The sequence below is a fragment of the Dipodomys ordii genome, unplaced genomic scaffold (genome assembly GCF_000151885.1).
Source record: "Dipodomys ordii isolate 6190 unplaced genomic scaffold, Dord_2.0 Scaffold98, whole genome shotgun sequence".
NCBI classification, from domain to species: domain Eukaryota; kingdom Metazoa; phylum Chordata; class Mammalia; order Rodentia; family Heteromyidae; genus Dipodomys; species Dipodomys ordii.
The window spans coordinates 7590899-7610518 of NW_012267314.1; the positions used below are offsets into that span (position 1 = coordinate 7590899).

Genomic DNA, 19620 nt, shown 5'->3' on the forward strand with positions numbered 1-19620 from the left:
TGCACGCACGCGCACATGTGCATGGTCCTACATCCAAATTTCCCCTTTTTCTAAGGCCACCACTAATGTTGGATTAGTGCCCAAGCTAATGAGTTTCTTTTAATCTGACTCCCCCCACACCTTTTTTCTCCAAACAAGGGCACATTCTGAGATACACTTGGCATTAGAAGCACAATGCACCTTTTCTAAGGGACCAAGTTTAACCCATAAAAATAGAGGGCAAAAAAAAGAGTTATAGTTGAAATATGTTGTGAAAAGATATACTTCAATGCAGCTTTTTCCACAAACTACCTCAACCTGCAAAGGCAATGCTTTGTAAACTCTTATGCACCACACTTCTTGTGTCATGGCACCATTATTACATCAGTGAGAACCTACATCTCCCCCCCCCCATCTTTAAGTAGGTACATCTTAAAGAAACAGTACGCCTGACAATTCAATCACCCTGGCCAAAGCAAATGCCTATGAGATTACTTAGAACCAGAATTTGATTATTCATTCAATGAGTATTAACCAAGCACTTTGTGATTTAACACCAGTCAGACCTTACAAAGCAATGGGGAAACCTCATACCAGTACACATTGTACAGGGTGTTTTACTGTGCTTGTTTGTTTTGTGTTTAGTATTCCATAAAAGTTGATAAGGCATAGTCTCTACTGGATGCACCATGTATGTCCTCAGACTCATTTCCAGGAATCTGTGGATGCTACAAAGGAGTGGCATAAGGTGTGACTTTGCCATGTCACCTGGAGTGGCACCATGGCTTGGTGTTGGATGGAATTATGCCTGTCGTACATCACCTTTCACATGAAAAAAAAATTCCCATTTGCGCCTCAGTGTGATTCCTGGATTTATGACCATATTTCTGGATTCAGATATGGCCCTGCTTGAGTACGGGCAATAATCTTCAATTCAATGATTATCGGACAAAATTCTACCCTTGATAAATACCCACAGAGAAAGACACTGCACCAGGCAGTGAACACACCTCCTCGCGTACAGAAATGAGGCAGAGTTCCCATGCACGAGGCAGAGGGGACGGCAGCTTTGGGTGACAGGTGGCAGGCCTCTCCGCCAAGGAGAAGGCGTTGCTCCTGGCAGGTTTTTTATCTAAAGCATGTGACCTAAGTAGTGGCATTTCACAGCTGAGAAACCAGCTTGTGATATGCCTTTTGCTTCACTGAGAGGCGGGCCACGTGTCCACAGAGGCTGCAGCTTGAGCTACAGAGCATTGCAATAGATTCATCGGCATCCTTCTTACAGTCAAATATTGGTGAGACACTGGATATGTAGACGGATTGTATGATTAATGGCATTTGTCAAGGTAAACTAAGAAGGTAGCTTCCTTGAAAAGGTGTCAGGTGTCCAGCACATGGAGGAAAAAGTGGACCAAGAAAAAAAAAAGAGTGGCAGGAAAGGTTAAAAATTAGTCTCTATTTATTAGTCTGGTAAAATTGCAAAAGAAGGTCTTCTCTATTTTGAGGAACACAGAAAATGAAAGGCCAATCCAAAGTCTGACATCCTTAACACTCAGATATTGAGGTCCACTTGTCTATTCAATTCTTCTGCTAAGTCCTTTTAGGTACTTCTTACTCCAGAAAAAGGAAGGAGTGCTCCATGCCCTGTACGCCTGTTAGCACTTTGCTCTAAGCACTTGTTCACATGATTTAACTCATGAGAGATTCCAGTCATCTATAGCACTGTCTCTGCAAGCTTCACTAACATCTAGGACCTAGTTCTAATGACATTTATTTGGAGAGGCCTCCCAGGGAAGGGATCAGAGTAATGAGCCTCTCTCTTTGGGCTCCTTCACCCTCTCACATTAATGATCTTTCTCTCCCCTCTCTTGGTTGACTATAAGCAACAGTATTTATGAACTAATAGAACTAAATGGACTATACAACTTGTGAGTGGGGACAGCAGGGAAAAACTGGGAGAGAGCAAGGTGATGTTGTCCAAACAGAAATGTACTCATTACCTGACTTATGGGACTGTACATCACCTTTTATAGTAACAATTTAAAAACGTAAAAATAGTATTCATGGGTACTATTCATATATAGAATGGTATTTATAAGCCTAGAAACAGATGATATCGCTCTATTATAACAAAATGTATACATAATTGATTACAGATACTTTCCTATGTTACTCAACATTACTGACCATGGCACTCCTGAATTCATTTTTAATGCCTGGTGCCTAGCATACTGCCTAAGGTTTAGTAGGAACCGTACTTGTGGAATAAATTGATGAGCTCATTGGATGATTGGTATGAAGCAGAGGCTTGTCCTTTAGCTAACATGCAAAGACTAATTGCAGAAGAAAATCAGAGAGTAGGGAGAACAAGAGAAGAGAGGAAGACAAATTATCAAAATCAGCAGAAGCTCTAGAAGATGCAGGTGGCAGAAAGTGGCCACACAGAAGAACTAAATCTTATGAACTAGCTATGTGCAACCTCAGGGATGTCTCCCCAATATTAAAGCTTCCTTTTCACATCAAAGACTTACAAATGACTTCTTCCACACAGACGTCTATCATATTTCCATAAGTGCTGAATAGTACTGCTTGCTTGTAACTTTCTGGGAAATAATTAACGCAGGAGACAATTATTAATGAAAATGAGAAACTCCTCATATAAATACTATAGTACAATAGACTGCCCCTAACTGTATTTATTTTTTAAAGTACACGGTTTCAAAAAGACTTCCCTATTGCTCATCTGGTCTTCATAGGAACCTGGAAGAGAGGCATGACTGACAGAACAAAGACTGAAAGCAGTTCACTCACTTGTCCAGATTCATGAGGTAACTGAATGAGGAGATGAGATTAAACCCAGTTGTGGGCTAGGACAGGGTGCAAGTAGTAATGCACTTGCCTACTTTGTATGAGCCTGTGAGTTAAGTTCAATCTCTAATACCCATAAATAAATACACACATAAATAAATACTTCCTGCACCGAATATCTTCACTACATAGAACACTAACATTCATACATAGAGAGAAAAATGACAATGACAAAATATCTGATGGCTTCATTGACAGTCAATGTCGTGAAGTTTCCCTAATTGTTACAAAGGTAAAAGGCAAACAGATTTATTAAGAAGAACCTGTCCCCCAAACATACAACTGCTTGGATATTTTTCTTCACTATATTTTACTGTTATGAGAAAGAAACAAATAAGTGAACATAATTTGGGAAGAATCTAATAAAACCAAATAGTTCCAAGGCTGTTGGCTCTTGGAATAATTATCGTATTGCATTTTACACTTATATAATGTGAGGCAATGAGCACTGAAGTGTAGCCAAATTCTTCAATTTTCCTAACCCCTCTGGAAAGCAGAAAAGGCGTTTGAAACAAAAGCTTTCCCCAATTCCCTTGAACACATGTCGATTCAGTGTCTCCGATGTGGGCAGCCCTGCTCCAGTGTAGGACATATCTCAGTGAAGCTGAGTTCCCACTTTTCAACAGGTCATACTTGACCAAGAACGATATTCCATCGATTACTTCATTGCAACATAGAGCAATTATTCAAGTTAGCTAATGCATAGTTTTTTTTATAAAGGAGTGTAAAGAATGAATAGATCCATGTCTTTAATATGATTTTCTAAGGATGCACATTTAAAACCATTTCCTGACTAGTTAAGAGCATAGAACAATTGTCTTTAGACATACAAATGACTGAAGAAAATGATTCATAGTTGTGTGGAAGTATATTCAATGCACTACCATAAGAAACACATGACCGGAAGCCACTTCCAGAGGTACTGTGGTGTGTTGTCTGCGGGCCAGCAGCATTGCTATCATCAGAGAGCCTGGCAGAGATACACCTCAGGCCCACTCCAGGCCTACCAAGTCACAACCTTCAACCTAACAACAGATTCCCCAGGTAGTTTCTTTGCACACAGAGGTTTGAGAAGATTCTGCTAGTGCATCTTCCTGTAGCTAGAGAGCCTAAAAATAACCCTCTGAAAGGGAATATCTCAGCACTTCAAAAATTAATCACTCCCTCATATTTTTTCAAGTTTTAAGAAGTAATTTCTTTGCAAGTAAGATTTTCCTTGTAAAATGGCAGATCAAGGATATTACATGCTGAGCTTTCCATCAGCATTTATTGACATAGAAGAAAAGACTTTTTCCTCTTCAGGTTGGCATCTACCATTACCTAACACATATCCAAGAGATAATTCACCTTCAGATGTCAAGGCACAGTGTCTCTTTCTACACCTTGTAATTTAATGGGCACCTATTAACAGAACCGCAGACATGGGGTCTCTTTTTGGTGTTTCACCCTATACAATATTAAGTCCTCTCATCCTTGGTTTAGAGTAGAGCCATGCACGGGATGGAGCCATGGCTTAAATAGTAAAGCCTTTAACCAGAGAGTATAAGATCCTCAGTTCAAACCCCAGTGCCAACATCACCCAAAGCAAGAGAATCACTGAGAAGTTGACACCATAGGCACTATGTAAAATCCTCAGCAAAACCATATGTTCACTAATAAACAGTTATGTTCTAGGAAGTAAATGAAAATACCAGAAAAGTCAGGATAAGAGTATTAGCAAGTGCCCTCTTCCCAGTCTTTTTGCAGATTGGTTTTCACTTAAGGATGAGTAGAGAGTTTGGGAAGAAGTCTGCTATAAGATCACATAGTGGCTCAAAGGGTCACAGTGTCTCTCCTCCTTTATTAAGCTATGGGTGTGATATGATCCTGCTTCTAGAAATTATTTTAAAAAGTATCTCAAGTGGACATTACTCTCTGCTTAAAAACATGAAAATTTTCTTGTACCAACAGAGGGTCACCTTCATTTAATTAAATATTAATATTCTACCTTCTCCAAAAATGGAGTTGAGATACTTTAAATTTATGAAATGAGTATGAATAATGTTTGCAAAGTAAAGCAGAAGTTAATATCTACATGTGCTACCTAGAACATTTGCTGTGGTAAGAATTAGATATATTTTAGGCTTCCTGACAGGCAAGAAAAAAAATATAAAACAAAACATTCTCAATTCCAATTAAGAAAACCAAATAGCACTAAAGTCCAAAGAGAATTGTTTACCATCCACTTTATACAAGGGAGGTGAAGCAGTGTACTAAGTAATGTCTTCAATAAAAAAATATGAAAATGTATAAGGTGTCATTTAAATTTCCAACTATCCTTTTATAAATAAAATTAAAAATTATTAATATGCAATTTAGAAGAAGCAATTCTTCAGTAAAAGTAAAGTAAGTCAGGTATGTAATATTCTGGAAACCTGAATTTAAGAAGAGGGGCTGATAATAACCCCTAATAATATGAAACATAAGAAATATTAATACCCTTGTTTGTCTTTCTGAGAGGAGCTGAATGAGGGATAATTCTAGGTTATCTCCTCTGGTGATAACCTGGTAGCCTATATAATTAACTGGAGAGAGAGTCTGGTGTTTGGGCCATTGGACCAGCAGGTGGCCAAGTTAATAAACTGCTATGAAATCTGAGACTCCTGTGTTTTATATGGAGAATGTATACTACTCAAGAGAGTAGTCTAAACAGTCTAAACTTACACTACTAGAAACACTTGGTTTGCAATCTTAGTCGAGCTCTCTAAAAATCTATTTGCATTTAACCTGCCTCTTTTTCCTTTCCATCCCCCTCATTGAATCATTGAGGAAACAATCTTTCAACCTTTTATTCTTCTATTCCCAATCTTCCCCTCAGAAATAAGGCATTTATGCAAGTCTGGCCATGTCATGTGTCCCTCCGGCTTTTTCAGCAGCTTTGCTATGTCAAGTGTCTTTGACTTTCCTTTTCCATTCAACCTTCTCCACCAGCCTTTGAGAATATTCTCACCTCTTCTCTACTCTCTTTCCAGGAGCATGTACTTAGGAATTAGCAATGCCTATAGTGCCTCAAGATCACATTGTTTCTACATCATTACTTCTCATATTCACTTTTTTGCTTCCTCTACTGGAGTGGGACTCAGAGTAAGAGAGAGAGAAACAGACAGAAACAGAGAGACAGCCAGTGCTCTGTTATTCTCTGTCTCAGAGTAACTATGTGCAACTCCTACAGCTGCATTCAGAAAATAGAATGATAACTACTATTTGAACATTTTTTTTTTGTCGGTCATGGATCCTGAACTCTGGGCCTGAGCACTGTCCCTCAGCTCTTCAGCTCAAGGCTAGTGCTCTACCATTTAAACCAGAGCATCACTTCCGGCTTTTTCTGCTTATGTGGTGTTGAGGACTCAAACCCAGGGCCTCATGCATGTTAGGCAAACATTCTACCACTGAGCCACCTTCCCAGCCCAATGTTTTAGCAGACTTAGATATCTTTGCTCTTTGATTACTATAGCAGAGAAAATTCTTATTAAATATTTATTTAACTTAGAGATGTAATCATGACTTCTTTATCAGCTGAGTTGTATTTGTTGACCAAAAAGTGGAAGTAATAGATAGCATGCTTATTGATCCAGGAAAATAATATAAACAATAATGTATTATGATATTACTAAATAATATAAACAATTTGTTCATTGTAAATTTTCAATATCCCTGTAGCACTTTTTTGCGGGGAAAAGGGGGGAGGTCAGTTGTGGGACTTGAACTCTGGGCCTGAGCACTGTCCCTTAGCTATTCAGCTAAAAGCTAGCACTCTGCCTTGAGCCACAGCCCCACTTATGATTTTCTGAGTGGTTTATTGGAGATAAGACTCTCACAGACTTTCCTGCCCAGGTTGGCTTTGGACCACGATCCTCAGATCTCAGCCTCCTGAGTAGCTAAGATTACAGGTGTGAGCCACTGGTACCCAGCTCCTTGTAGCACTTTTAAAGTCTATTGCAAGCACTTTCTAATCTTCAATTTACAATCAGCAATTTGCTTACTAATCTTTCATTTCTGTACTTTATAACATGCAAATTATAAAATGTAGCCAGGCATGGCATCATATGCCTATAGGCACATACTGAGGAGGCTGAGGCAGAGTAATTTGAGCCCTGGAGATTAAGGCCAGCCTGGCCAGCATAGCAAGACCCCAAGTCAAAAATAAACAAACAAACAAACACAAAAGAGACTACAGATAAAAGTGACTCAGATTATCCAGGAATAGCTTTGGAACATGCTATGTAACCAAAAGACTTGCACTTGCAGCCATATGCTGTGAGAGCATGTTTTATAAAGGAGAAGAATATGAAACCATAAATGTGCTGCTTGATGTTAGAAAATCAGCAAGATAGCCAGGCACTGGCGGCTCACGCCTGTAATCCTAGCTACTCAGGAGGCTGAGAGCTGAGGATCGCAATTCAAAGCCAGCCCCAGCAAGAAAGTCTGTGAGACTCTTATCTCCAATAAACCAACCAGAAATGGAGCTGTGGCAAGTGATTCCTTACACTTGCCCAGAGTTCATCCGCTGAGAAGAACCTATCTTTTGATGGCAGCTTAACAAAAGCCAGTGAAAAGTAGGTACCATCTTGTTTTTGCGTGAAGAAGGTGATGTAACTGTAAGCATCATTTTTGTTTTGCAAATAAAACCAAGATGCTTATAGTATTTCCCACAGTTCTCTGTGTACTTTTTTTCAAAATGTGATTAAATATGATATGGGGTTCTTGAGGCTATTAGCAGCAGTAGTAATGGTAATAGTTGTTATTATTAGTAATACTGTTCTTATTTTAATTTACATGTTCCTGATATCCCAAAAAAGTGTGGAATTTGTAGTATGAACATGTGTTCACATTCATTAGTGAATTTTTAAGTGTTCAAATTCACTAATGAACTTCTTCATTAGAAAGTAATTAAGTTACTTGGTAACTAAAGAATTTCTTTTCTCTAAAATCTCAAAAAAATCTCATACTTCATTTGTCAATTAATGCTTTTATCTAAATTATTTAGATAATTGGTATATAGTTATACATATTGCCTTGGCTATGAAGTGAATAATGAGAAAAGCCTTAAGATTGGTGAGTGGGTATTGTGACCCCTCTCAAGTTTCTGTTTGAATCAATAAATTATCTACATTAAATACTAGTTTTATATGTGACACTTAGTGTCATCAGGTTAAGAAATTACTTTTCCTGTAAAATGGAAAAACCACAAGAATTACCATTTCTCATGTAAGTTGAGATTTAAAATGTAGACATTCCCAGAGAATTATTAGGTATTAGAGAGAAGTAAATATTTCTACACAAATTCAGACTAATAACGACTCTTCCTTTGATGGATAAGACAGTGATCCTCCTGACAAGGTTTTATATCTTTCCTTGAATATGATTTTCAATTACAGTTTCTGTGAAAAACTGACAACCTTCTCTGACTGTGATGTTGCTCTTAACCTAATATCAGAACAGCATGTGCTGCTAGTTGTTTTTCTGTGGTTGCAGATGCTCATTAAACTAGTGTTTCCTCAAGTCTGGTTCCTCAACCCTCTGCAGTCTTCATAGAGGACATGGCTGCAGCCAAATACTAGTGTACATGGCTCTTACAGTTATCATTACAGTCACTTCCCAGCAGGTAATCAAAACTCTGTAAAGCAGTTATTGTCTATATGAGGTACAGATAGCACTCAAAGAAAAGTATCATGTCTTAAGAAGAATGGCAACGCCAAGAACAAGATAACAACACAAAATAAAAGTTGCAGCCACCACCAACCCTGTATGTGCATATGATTATATAAAATAATGTTTTGTGAAATGAACTCCAGGAAAAGGAAACGCAGATGTTTTTAGTTGCTGTTGTTGCTGTTTCTGTTTACTTTTCCTTGTGTCTTGTTTGTTTGTTTGTATTTGGGAGAGTAAGGAGGGGCACAGAAAAAAGTGGAACAAAGGGTGAACAAATACAATAGTGGTACTAGACACTGTGTGCAAAATGAATTGTGCATCTTGTGGGTGGGGATGGGAGGGAAAAACTATGAGACAGAAAGGGAAGCGGAGAAATGGTTCAACAAGAATTGTTCTCATTACCCGACTCATGTACCTTTAACCCCTCTGTATATCACCTCTACAATAGCAATAAAAAATAAAATACATTAAATTCAAGACAACAAATACAGGCACAAATAATGGTATGTCAGGAGAATCATAAAGAGTGCAAGTCTTTTTAGAAAATCACAAATTGAGTACCTCATAACTATCCTTGACTTTTTACTTTTCCCACTCCCTCTATTTCGGTGACAAATTTTGTCTAGAGCAAAGTTCATATCAAATTGCACATATTAAATCTAAGTGTGTTCTGTTTAAACTGAAAGAATCATTGGCTTCAAATACTTATCACAAGATTGTTGATTATTTTTTAATACACTGTGTGCCCTACATCATAAAACTGAAGAAATCTCTGAGTTCTCTATCCATGTCTCTAACTCTTCACTGTAATAAATCTCCCAAATAGTATTCATCAGCACATATTTTCTATTACTTGTCAATTATCTTTACAGTTGAGTAAATAGAATTACACAATAACTAAATTTTCACTGTTGGTCCCCCTACCCTCATATCCAGTGGATCTCCAATTATATTTGAGAAAATAATTCTCTCTATCTTTGACATGACAAGCTGTGCTTTAATATACATTTTTGATACCATAGCTGTTTTGTCATGCTTCAAGATTATGGATTATGAGCTGGGTGCAGGTGGTTCATGCCTGAAATCCTAGGTACTCAAGAAACTAAGATCTGAGGATCACAGCTCTAAGCCAACCCAGGCAGGAAAGTCTGTGAGACTCTTATTTTCAATAAAGTATTCAGGAAAAGCTGGAAGTGGAGCTATGGCTCAAGTAGTAGAGCATTAGCCTTCAGCAAAAGCGGCTCAAGGATAGCACCTAGGCCTAGAGTTCAAACTCTAAGGACTGGCAAAAAAAAAATCACATATTACTTGTCTTTCATGTCCACAAAAACTCATGGAATCACAGGTCCAAAACACACACACACACACACACACACACACACAGAGTCCTTGTTTTTTCGTGGTCCAGACTCTATTCCAGCTAAATTGAGGAGCTTATGTTTCTTGTCACGAAGACACTTTTAGTACTACTTCTTCTTTTACAAATTTTGTAGTTCCAAATAAAACAATAACCATAATTCTCTTTTTAACTTTTCTCTAAATAATTATATCACCAACAATTTATTTTAGAGTTTCATAAACATGCATCAATCCATGTTCCCAAATGTCTATAGTGTGGTGACTCATTTTAACTTATTTTCTTATTTTACATGTATTCAAATTAAACTCTCTCTTTAGAGTGTCAAACACTTAGTAACTAAGGTTCAGTCTTTGAGTTTCATATATGCAGTTTCTATGCAGTTGATATTCCATTAAAGTTGAATGCCTATTGTGATGGCTTTTCATCTAAACTCCTTCAGTTGTTTATATATCTACAGGGTGGGATAATTGGCAATGGAAAGCCTACTGTCAAGAGAATTGCTAACAGGCTTAGTGTGATAGTTTACTGGTGGAAAAGTATAGAACTTTATATCTGTCCCTATTTTACTCAGATCCTCCTGTATACAAAGTGAAAGCACAAAGACATGATGCTGACATGCTAAGATAAATTCATAGATAAAGAAGGCAAGGTTAAGCAAATAATTTTGTATTCAAAATAAAAATGTAAAATTTCTCTTCCTGGCTGTAATACTATAATATAAATATTTTTAGGTACCCAAGGTTAAAAAGAAGCAACTGTGACGTAATGGTAGTATATAATTTTAAAGACTTGGAGATACTAATTCTAATGTTTACTTAAAATCAGCTATGGCTGTGAGGGAAGCAAAAAGCAGAACATTTGAGCAAAGGAACTGACAAGGATGGTATAAAAAGGACAGGATTCCTTGACGTCAAATGTCTCATGTAGCAGAGGAATCAGAAGTGTTCTGATGGCTCCCGGGAGTTGAGAGAGAACGGATGGAAACTTGAGGGACAGTTTGAGCTACACAGAAGACTCACTAAGAGTCATGTGAAATTTTGCCTTGAAATTTAATTGCTAAATTCCCCACTCTCATTAGAATCTCTGGACATGATCAGAACACTTAGATCAACCTTATGAAATGATCAGCTTGAGTTTTGATGGGGAACCTGCATCTTATCAGAAAAAAATGAAATTAATGCCCTTGGAAAAGATAATCTTCTCAACGTGCCTAGATTTGTCCCTTATGCTTAGCATATTGAAAGTCACGCATTGCAGGTTAGCAACTTATTTCAAAACACAGTCAAATTTCATTTGTAGATGAGGCTCTATTGCTTCCATAGCTTTCTCCCTTGTCAGATCCCCTCAACCTTTATTTCAGAAAACAACTATGAACTATTTCTAGCACCTACTGCAGAAACTTTATGTGCAATCATTCTCTTATGTCAGGTAAACTGCGAGGCATGTGGTCAAAGAAAAGACAGGAGTGGCACAAATGATGAGACAGAGGACTGTTAATTCCAAAGAATATAATGATAAAATTTTGTCGGTTTATAAAAGCAGAAACTATCTCAAAGCTTACTTCGATGTAAAAGAGAATGATAAGACCATATAAAATGATTAAGATGTTCAAAGAATAGATGCGCATCTATGACTTTAAAGTCACCAAAATTAACAACAGAAATGAGGGTACAATAACTCATTTTTTATATCAACTACACTAGGTTGGTTTCTATATAAAGAAATGGTGGTGGCAAATAGACCAGGGAGTGGCTGCTTTGGAAAGGTGAGGTGAAGGTCACTGGAGGTGGCAGAGTTCTTATGCTTCAAATTGCCAATTTTCAGACAAACTGTCTTCCTGTCTGAGGAGGGCCCAGATGGTAGTGACAACATTGATATGTGCTCTGAGCTGCTATTTGACAGGAAACTGTCAACAGTAGGTGACCCCATAGTTTGAAGGCAGGAAAATTACTAAGTGATCCAAGAGAGGGCCTGTAGGCCACTATACCAGGGTTCCCTGAGAAGCAGAGAGCAGAGATTTCAAAAAAATAAATAAATTTTTGGTTGGAACTTACACAAAATTCCTTTGCAGATAGAAAGAAGGAAAAGCAACTTAGTTTTCACAGATAATGTGTTAACTAAGAGTAGGAACTAATTGACTTTAAAAAAAGAAACAAGATAACAGATATAAATGGCAGAGTGAATGATGCAATCTCCTGTGATAAGATAAAACCAAGAATAGCTAGGATGCTATTCTATAAACACAATCCAATCTGGGATTCATTGATGGAGTAGTATAGGGACACTGTCTCTGCTATACACCAATTAGAAGACAGAAAAGAAAGTAATCCAAGTATTTACACACACACACATACACACACACACACGCATGCATGTGTGTGTGCTTCTGTAGTATAATCAGTAAGCCCAAGCATAATTAAACTTTCAAATATATTATTCTATTGTCAGAAAACCATCCCTATTATCAATTGTGGTTAGCACGGGAATACAATTGACAAACAGATTTGAGAGAAGACTCTTCTATTCCTTCCATTCCTGCAAATAAAATGCCCTACAATAGAACATGGATGATGAGTATTATATTAAAATAAAGAATGTATACATCCAATATCAATAATACCTAGATAAATAAGGGAAGAAATATGACATAGTTAAGTAAGCTATATTAAACCCATATCTTTCTAATTCCATTTCAAGATCTCTGTTGAGTGTTGGTTTTTCATACACTTTGACTTGTGCTTTCAGAGTGTTTCAGCCAAGTACTAGAAGAAACTATATTAAATATTAAAATGTAGCAAATTAACATTAAACATTAAAATGTAAAGAACTATATTTGTATCTTAAAAATAATGAGTTTGTTTTTAGAAAGAAGTATCCAAATCATAACTGAAATTCAAGATTCAGAAACAAGAGTCTGGTGGTGAAAGTCACAATATTGCATTAAAAGGATTTTTGTTACTCAAAAGCAAAGACTTGAATTATAATGTATAATTCTATATTGCTTGAGTTTGTTTTGAAAACTCTGTTCTCTTTATATGTGAAATAATGATAACCATCTAATCACTTCAGTAAAAATGTTTCTTAATTTTTTTTATAATCAGGCCTCACAGAATACTGTTTAAACAGTTTTAAATGACTCCATGTCTATGACCTTTCAATAAGTCTATTAAAAAAAAACAACATGAATGTAGCAATACCCCCAGGATTGTCTTCCACATGTAAGTGTGCATTATCCAAGATGTTCATTTGCAACCAAGATCTTGGTTTCCTTAAAAACCTGCTAGGGAAGTTAAAAATAAATGAACTCAAATATCTCATTTATCTAAAAATACATATAGGCTAAGGTGAAGAGATAAAGCAAACCCTTATGTAAGAAATTCTTTGAGAATTCACATCTGTAATAATCTTGAGGGGGGAAAAACCAAAGCTTTTAATCTTGGGTCAATCTGCTAGTTCTTTTTTTAAAGCCATTTTAAACTTGACATTCGATATCTTCTATTGGTCATTTATAATTGGTCTCACTTGGAATTCTGAACAGTCAACACACACACACACACACACACACACACACAGACTCAAATCCAAGAGGTCCTCAGTGCTATTTCCATAAAGCAGGATAATTTGGGAAGAACTGAGAAAATCTGGATAGTCTTAGCATATAAACTGAGAAAAAATAGGGTAAATTATTTCCTTTGTTTCTAAGGCACCCTAAAATTAAAAATAAGTGTCTGTCCTTCTGCTGGAGATGACACCAATCCCACATTCCTAGGGAAGTTTACATGTCAACAAGGGGCACTAGAGGGCAAAAAACACACCTCCCATGTTCAGGACAAAGTAAAGCTTTCAAGTTCACATTTCACGTACATATTAGAACCAGTGATTTTTTTTGTTTCTTTTTTTAATCACTCAACCTGGATTAGCAAGTTAAACTTGGATCTTCCTGACCAGTCCCTGAGGGGAAATATAATAGTTTGAGCCAATGAACCTACGAACACAAACTCAGAATATGAGGGAAAGCATTATGACAGTTCAATCTACAGCCGGACACCAGGCAAGAAGATTTTCGGCTCCTCCTCCTCCCAGAAATACCAGATTTCCCAACCAACCATTATAAGGGAATGAGCATTAAAAAGGCAATGCCTGGGTGGGTATGTACGGACAAGGATAGAAAGACTTGTATCCCACGAGGCTAGGAATGAACAGAAACTCTATTACTATGATCCCAGAAGTACACCATGCAACGCCCTGGCTTCCTGGGTACTTTTCTTTCCCCAATTACAATGCCTACCTTCCGTGTGGACTGCAGAGACATAGGTCCAATTGTAACGCTTGACTATGTCAAGCATCGCCCTGGCCTGTAAAGTGTCAGAAGGGACAACCCTCAGGAAGTATTTGTACAAAGTTTTGTCACTCAGGTCGATGCTAGTGGCGGAATACGCGATCTGGGGGATGTCGAACAGTTGGAGAAGGTTCTGGACTTGGATGGCTACGGAGCTGGAGCCTGGGCCGATCACTCCTGCAATAGGTTTCTTAGTCCTGCCCGGGGGGAGGGTCTGACCATCAGGCAGGCAGCGGTTGAGCCCATCCTTCTCATCTCTAATGGAAATCAGAGAATCTCTGATGAACTCAATGCTCTGCTCCAGAGCCACGGAAGAGTGCCAGCAGGAGTCCCGGATCTCACTCCCCAGGGTGATGTTGGGCAGGAGGACAGGGTCCGCGTTGATCTTATCCAACGTGTGGAACATAGCCTCCACCCGCTGAATGCCATATTGCTCCCTGATCTCTCCACACTTCCTTTCAGGCACCTTGTCTGCAGGAGGCTGGTGATGGACAGAGAAGAGGGCTCCGATGATGACATCTCCATCCATCCTGGCCACAGAGCGCTGAGAGGAGGCACCGGCCAGCAACACTTTCTTCTCGGGGCTTCTGGGGAAAAGAGTCATCTCTAACAGGATAGCTGGGAAGAAAAACAGGAGGAGCCGGACCATTGTGGTGAGGACGAGTTCGCAGCCTGTGCTGGTCTCACACCACCAAGATGCACAAGGATGCTGCCTCTTGAAGCTTGATCTCCTTCCCTCCTCTTTTCCCTCCTCCACCTCCTCCTCCTGGTCCTCCACCACGGTTCTCAAGCCTTGAGTGGGGAGGGGCAGCTTTTTTCTTTTAAGAGGAATTCAAGCCCTGGTTCTTCAAGGATGCATCAAGGTAGATTGACCAAGTGTACCATGGAAGTCGAGTGTTGGCTGCAGGGAGCTGGATGTTGTTGATTAAAAAAAAAAAAAGAGTGAGAAAAACAAACCTGGTCATCACACAACCTGTGCTTAAACTATGCTAAGTGTTGCTCTGTGCATTTCACTTCAATACATCAGCTATCAGGGAGGAAACAGGGGAACTACCGCTCTGGTCAGTGAGGAAAGTAGGGGTGAGCCATTCCTGTGGCCAGCACTCTCTTGGGTTTTGCCTTGCGGGGCAAAGCCAGGCAGCGACCTGCTCCCTCCTCCACCCTCCAATCTCTCTCCAGTCTTGCCAAGCTCTCTGATTTGGGGGAGGGGTGAGGAAGGAAGAACAGAGTTGAGGAGGAGCCAAGTCCTTCAACCTTAAGACAACTTTCCGGATCAACTCCCCCTCTCTCCCCTCTCCCCCAGAAGACAACTTGGAAACTCCGTTGTAATGGTTGTGAGGAAGCGGCACTTTAAAAATGTACAAAGACAAAAGACATGCACTATTTGCTTTAACTTTGAGAGGCTAAGGAGACCCTGACATACAAGTAGTAAATATAAATCTTCCAGCTTGTGAAAAATCCATATTAGTTACTAAGGCAACGCCTGTTTTTGTTTTTTGTTGTTGTTGTTGTTTTAATTTCCGTGTGCTGGGGTTTGTTCTATTTACCCCTCTAAGAAATCAGATGACTTGCTTTAAGGGTTCAAGGAGAAGAGGTGAAAATAAGATAACTTGTTCGTGAGGGGGCGGGGGTGAAGGAGATGGGGTTTCTCCCAAATTCGTCTGTATTAGGGGGAAGTCTTTCCGTCTTGCCCAGTTGCTCGGAAGGGAACAGAGGGGTAGCTCTGGGGTAGCTCTCACAGATTGCAGCCTGGGGCACGCGGCGCTCAGGACCCTGGACAGCGCTCCATCCAGCCGGTCAAGGCACCCCGCGGGGCCTGCCCGAGATGCTTTCACCAGAGTATTGCAATTCCGAGACCACCTCCTCCCCTCCACTTCTTCACCATTTTCTTTTTCAACCTTCCTCATTCTCGTTCTTTACACGCACACACACATACACACGTGGAAATGCATTACACACACACACACACACACACACACACACACATACACAGCGCCTCCCCTCCCCTTCCCACCTCTTTCTCTCCCCACTTACTCTCTCTGCCTGGCAGCTCATCTGCAGGAATGTATTCCAACACAATCGCTTCTAGAGCACGGGCGCTAAGTGTTAGCCTCCCCCCTGGGCTGAAGTTGCCTCCTTCTCCCGTCCCTCCCCAGATTCCTTTCTCAAGGTGAGAATCAAAGCAAGGAAGAGGTTCCCCGGGAGCAGGCAGCCAGTCAGAGCCCCAGAGTCCAGGAAAGAAAGACAAGGAAGTCAACTCGGGCAACACACCGCTCCTAAGGCTTCCTAGGCATGCAGGTTTAAATAAATAAATAAAGGAATAAATAAGCAAAGATGCACCCGGGTCCAGGAGAGAAAAAATATTCCCAGAGATTAGCACCGTGTGCTATGGAGAGTAGGTTTTGTAGCGGGAAGGTGTCGGCTCACCTGAGTTGGGAGGGATGGAGCTGAGACATACCTGAGTCCGGGGGAGACTGGAGCTGTGGTTCCCGGGTCAGAGGACTGCAGCCGCCTTCAGTTCGCAGGCAGACAGTGCAAGGATGCGATCTGGGCTGTGCACTAGTGCCCTCTTTCTTCAGCACTTTTCTACCGCAAGGGAAAAAGAAGGGGGGAGGGAGGCATGGAAGGGGGAAAAAAATTATAAAACAGGTCACCCCAGGCTCGTCTTATTATTTCATGCAGAAAAATTAGTTGTTTGATAGAGAGAGAGGAGAGAGAAAACCAGAAGGATATGGGGACTGTTCTTTCCTATGTTGCTTGCTGGAGAATTCTTTAAAATGTAAGGCTTTGAATAATCAATCCTCTCAGGCCAAGAGACTGAAAGGTCGCTTAGGCTGCTTTGGAGTGCATATCTTTCTATTTATTTCAAGCACTCAAAGACATTTTCTTCCCTGGAAGTAAAGTCCATATTCCAGAAATCAGGATGTGAATAGACATCTAGTGAAAGTCTCTATTAGGCTGCAAGGAAGAGGAAGCTGAGGCTGCATGGAGTAGGAACAGAGGACGGAGAGAAGAGCTCATGAACAAGGTAAGCTCAAGAAAGAGAGACAACCCACCGCAGCCGGTTTCCAGGTCAAGATGTAACTAAACGGAGAATGCAAGTCAGGTCACATGAGAACACTGGAATGAGAATCACATATCCAAATTCCTCCCAGGCTGCCAGCACCTTCACCACAGTTCGTGCCTACAGTGTTGCTTCTTACTACAAGGGAAGTAGAAGATAAATCACATTCTTTTAGAAGCATCATGGCCAAACAGCCTGTAGCTTGGCTTTCTCAGAGGGGACAGACAGATGACAGCATTCCTTTCCACTCTTGCTTAAAGCTCTCCAGTCATGTCATCTGTGGAGCAGACATTGGCCTGTGTAAAGCCCATGGTCATTGGCTGTTGGGGTCCTTGTGACTCCATGGAATGGTGTGGGAATCGGCCATATCGGGTAGTTTCACACACCTTTCAGTGTGTTCTGTGAAACTTCGAGAGGGAAACTATGCCTCTCATCAAGAACAAAAGTAATCTTCTAGTTCTTATCTTCTCTCAAGTGACAAATATTTCTGAATTTAGTGACCTAAAGAGCGTAGGCTTGTTTTATTTTTTTCCACACACACACACAAAAATGCTCTGAACCAGGTAAGTTTGTATCTGGATATACAGGGAAACCCATCATCTCTTTTGCCCTAGAAAAATGTTTGTTGTAAGAAGAACAAACCACCAAGTATTCATATGTACATGCTAGATGTAAAAAGACCGTTACCTTCAGTCTAAGAAAGATGTCTGCCTCCTTAAACGTCTATCATCCACATATAAAAGAAAACACATGATCTTTGTCTTCCAGACCTAATTTTCCTTAATATGGAGATTTTAGATCCACCCATTTCCCTGTAAATTCCATAATTTCACTCTTCTTTAAGGGCTGGGTAACAGAGAGAGAGAGAGAGAGAGAGAGAGAGAGCGCTCACATTTGCTTGCTCCAGCCATCATTTGTAGGCATCCAGGCTGTTTCCAAGGCTTAGCTGTTTCCAAGACTTAGCTGTTGTGAACAGCACTGCAATAAACATGAGTATATAAATGCCTTTATTGTATTCTGGTTTACATTTCTTCAAATGTGTGCTTAAGAATGGTATCACTGATATATTATGGTTCTTGTTTTAGTTTTTAAGGGACCTTCATACTGATTTCATCTAAGTCTATGCAGCATGTTTATTATTGTGGACTAAATGTAGAAAATAAAAGAGAATGTTAGTGAGTGAACAAGGATGAAATACATTGCATCTGGGAAGGAAGACAGAGAAATGAATCTCACTGAGAGCTGTTGAATAATTGGTGGTAGTGGTGATGGAGAACATGTGAGTGAAGACAGAGGTCAATCTTTTGGAAGTACTGTATATGCGTGTGTGAAATACCCTGGTGAAATCCCCTTGGAAAATTAACATACACTAAAAATATAACAAACAACAAGAATGTCAAACATCCTAACATCTTGTTAGGATATGGGTACTAGTCGAAAGTGTAGGATAAACAGAGAGGGTAAAGAAAAGTGAATGTTTTCAAAATATTTTATGTACATGTACATGTATGAAAGTGAAATGATAACACTTATTGATATTGGTTTGGAAAGGGAAGGACATTGTATTTCAAAATGACATCCCCTTATCCAACTGATTAATGGTAATAACAATGTAGGGGGAAGAAAGCCAGCAAGTTTTAATGTATCACATTGTTATAATTTAAAAACAACTATACTACTTAAGGAATAATTAACATTCACATTCTTAAATTCATGTTATAATCTAAGTAAAAGTTCAACATTCAAGCTACCAAAATCAATTATTTTAAAGACAATTAATTTAGGGATCTAAACATGCTAGAGATATGCAGATGCACAAATCATATTACAGGGGTTAAAGACAAATTATTTTCAAATGTATAAACTTGAAGTTAATATTAAAATTGTGTTCAATTATTTATAACTGAACTTCAGAAGGCACTAAATGAAAAGAAGAAAACACTCAAAACAGGATAAGAAGAGATCAATAAAATATCGATTGTCTTTCGGTAAAATATCCTTTCTCTCTCTGTAAAATATCCTTTCTTTCTCTGTAAAATAAAAATCCTTTTTCTTTTCTTAAAGACACCCAAGGGATTGGACTATTAGGTAGATTATTAGAAGGACTATTAGAGTGAAAGAATGACTTATATATTAACAAAGCCAAGTTAAAGCACTGAGTTCAGGAAATGCTGAAGAGGTATGCATTCAGAAGTACTGTCAGCATAGTTTTTCAGAACTGATAGGATAGGACATTACACTTATATGTGATTTTTAGTAGGGTACCAAATATTATCGGTATTTTCATTTAAGAAGCCTATTTATTATAAAATGTAGTGG

The 19620-nt window shown here is 39.1% G+C and overlaps 1 protein-coding gene across 1 annotated transcript in view; it reads right to left on the reverse strand.

The window, feature by feature from the left end:
• The window catches only part of Grm1 (glutamate receptor, metabotropic 1), a 293031-nt gene extending 277876 nt beyond the window's left edge, over positions 1–15155 (reverse strand). Inside the window, 1 exon segment of the mRNA XM_013026957.1 lies at positions 14187–15155. Coding sequence (XP_012882411.1) covers positions 14187–14886 — 700 coding nt within the window. The 5' untranslated portion in view covers positions 14887–15155.
• Between the last annotated feature and the right edge of the window lie 4465 nt (positions 15156–19620).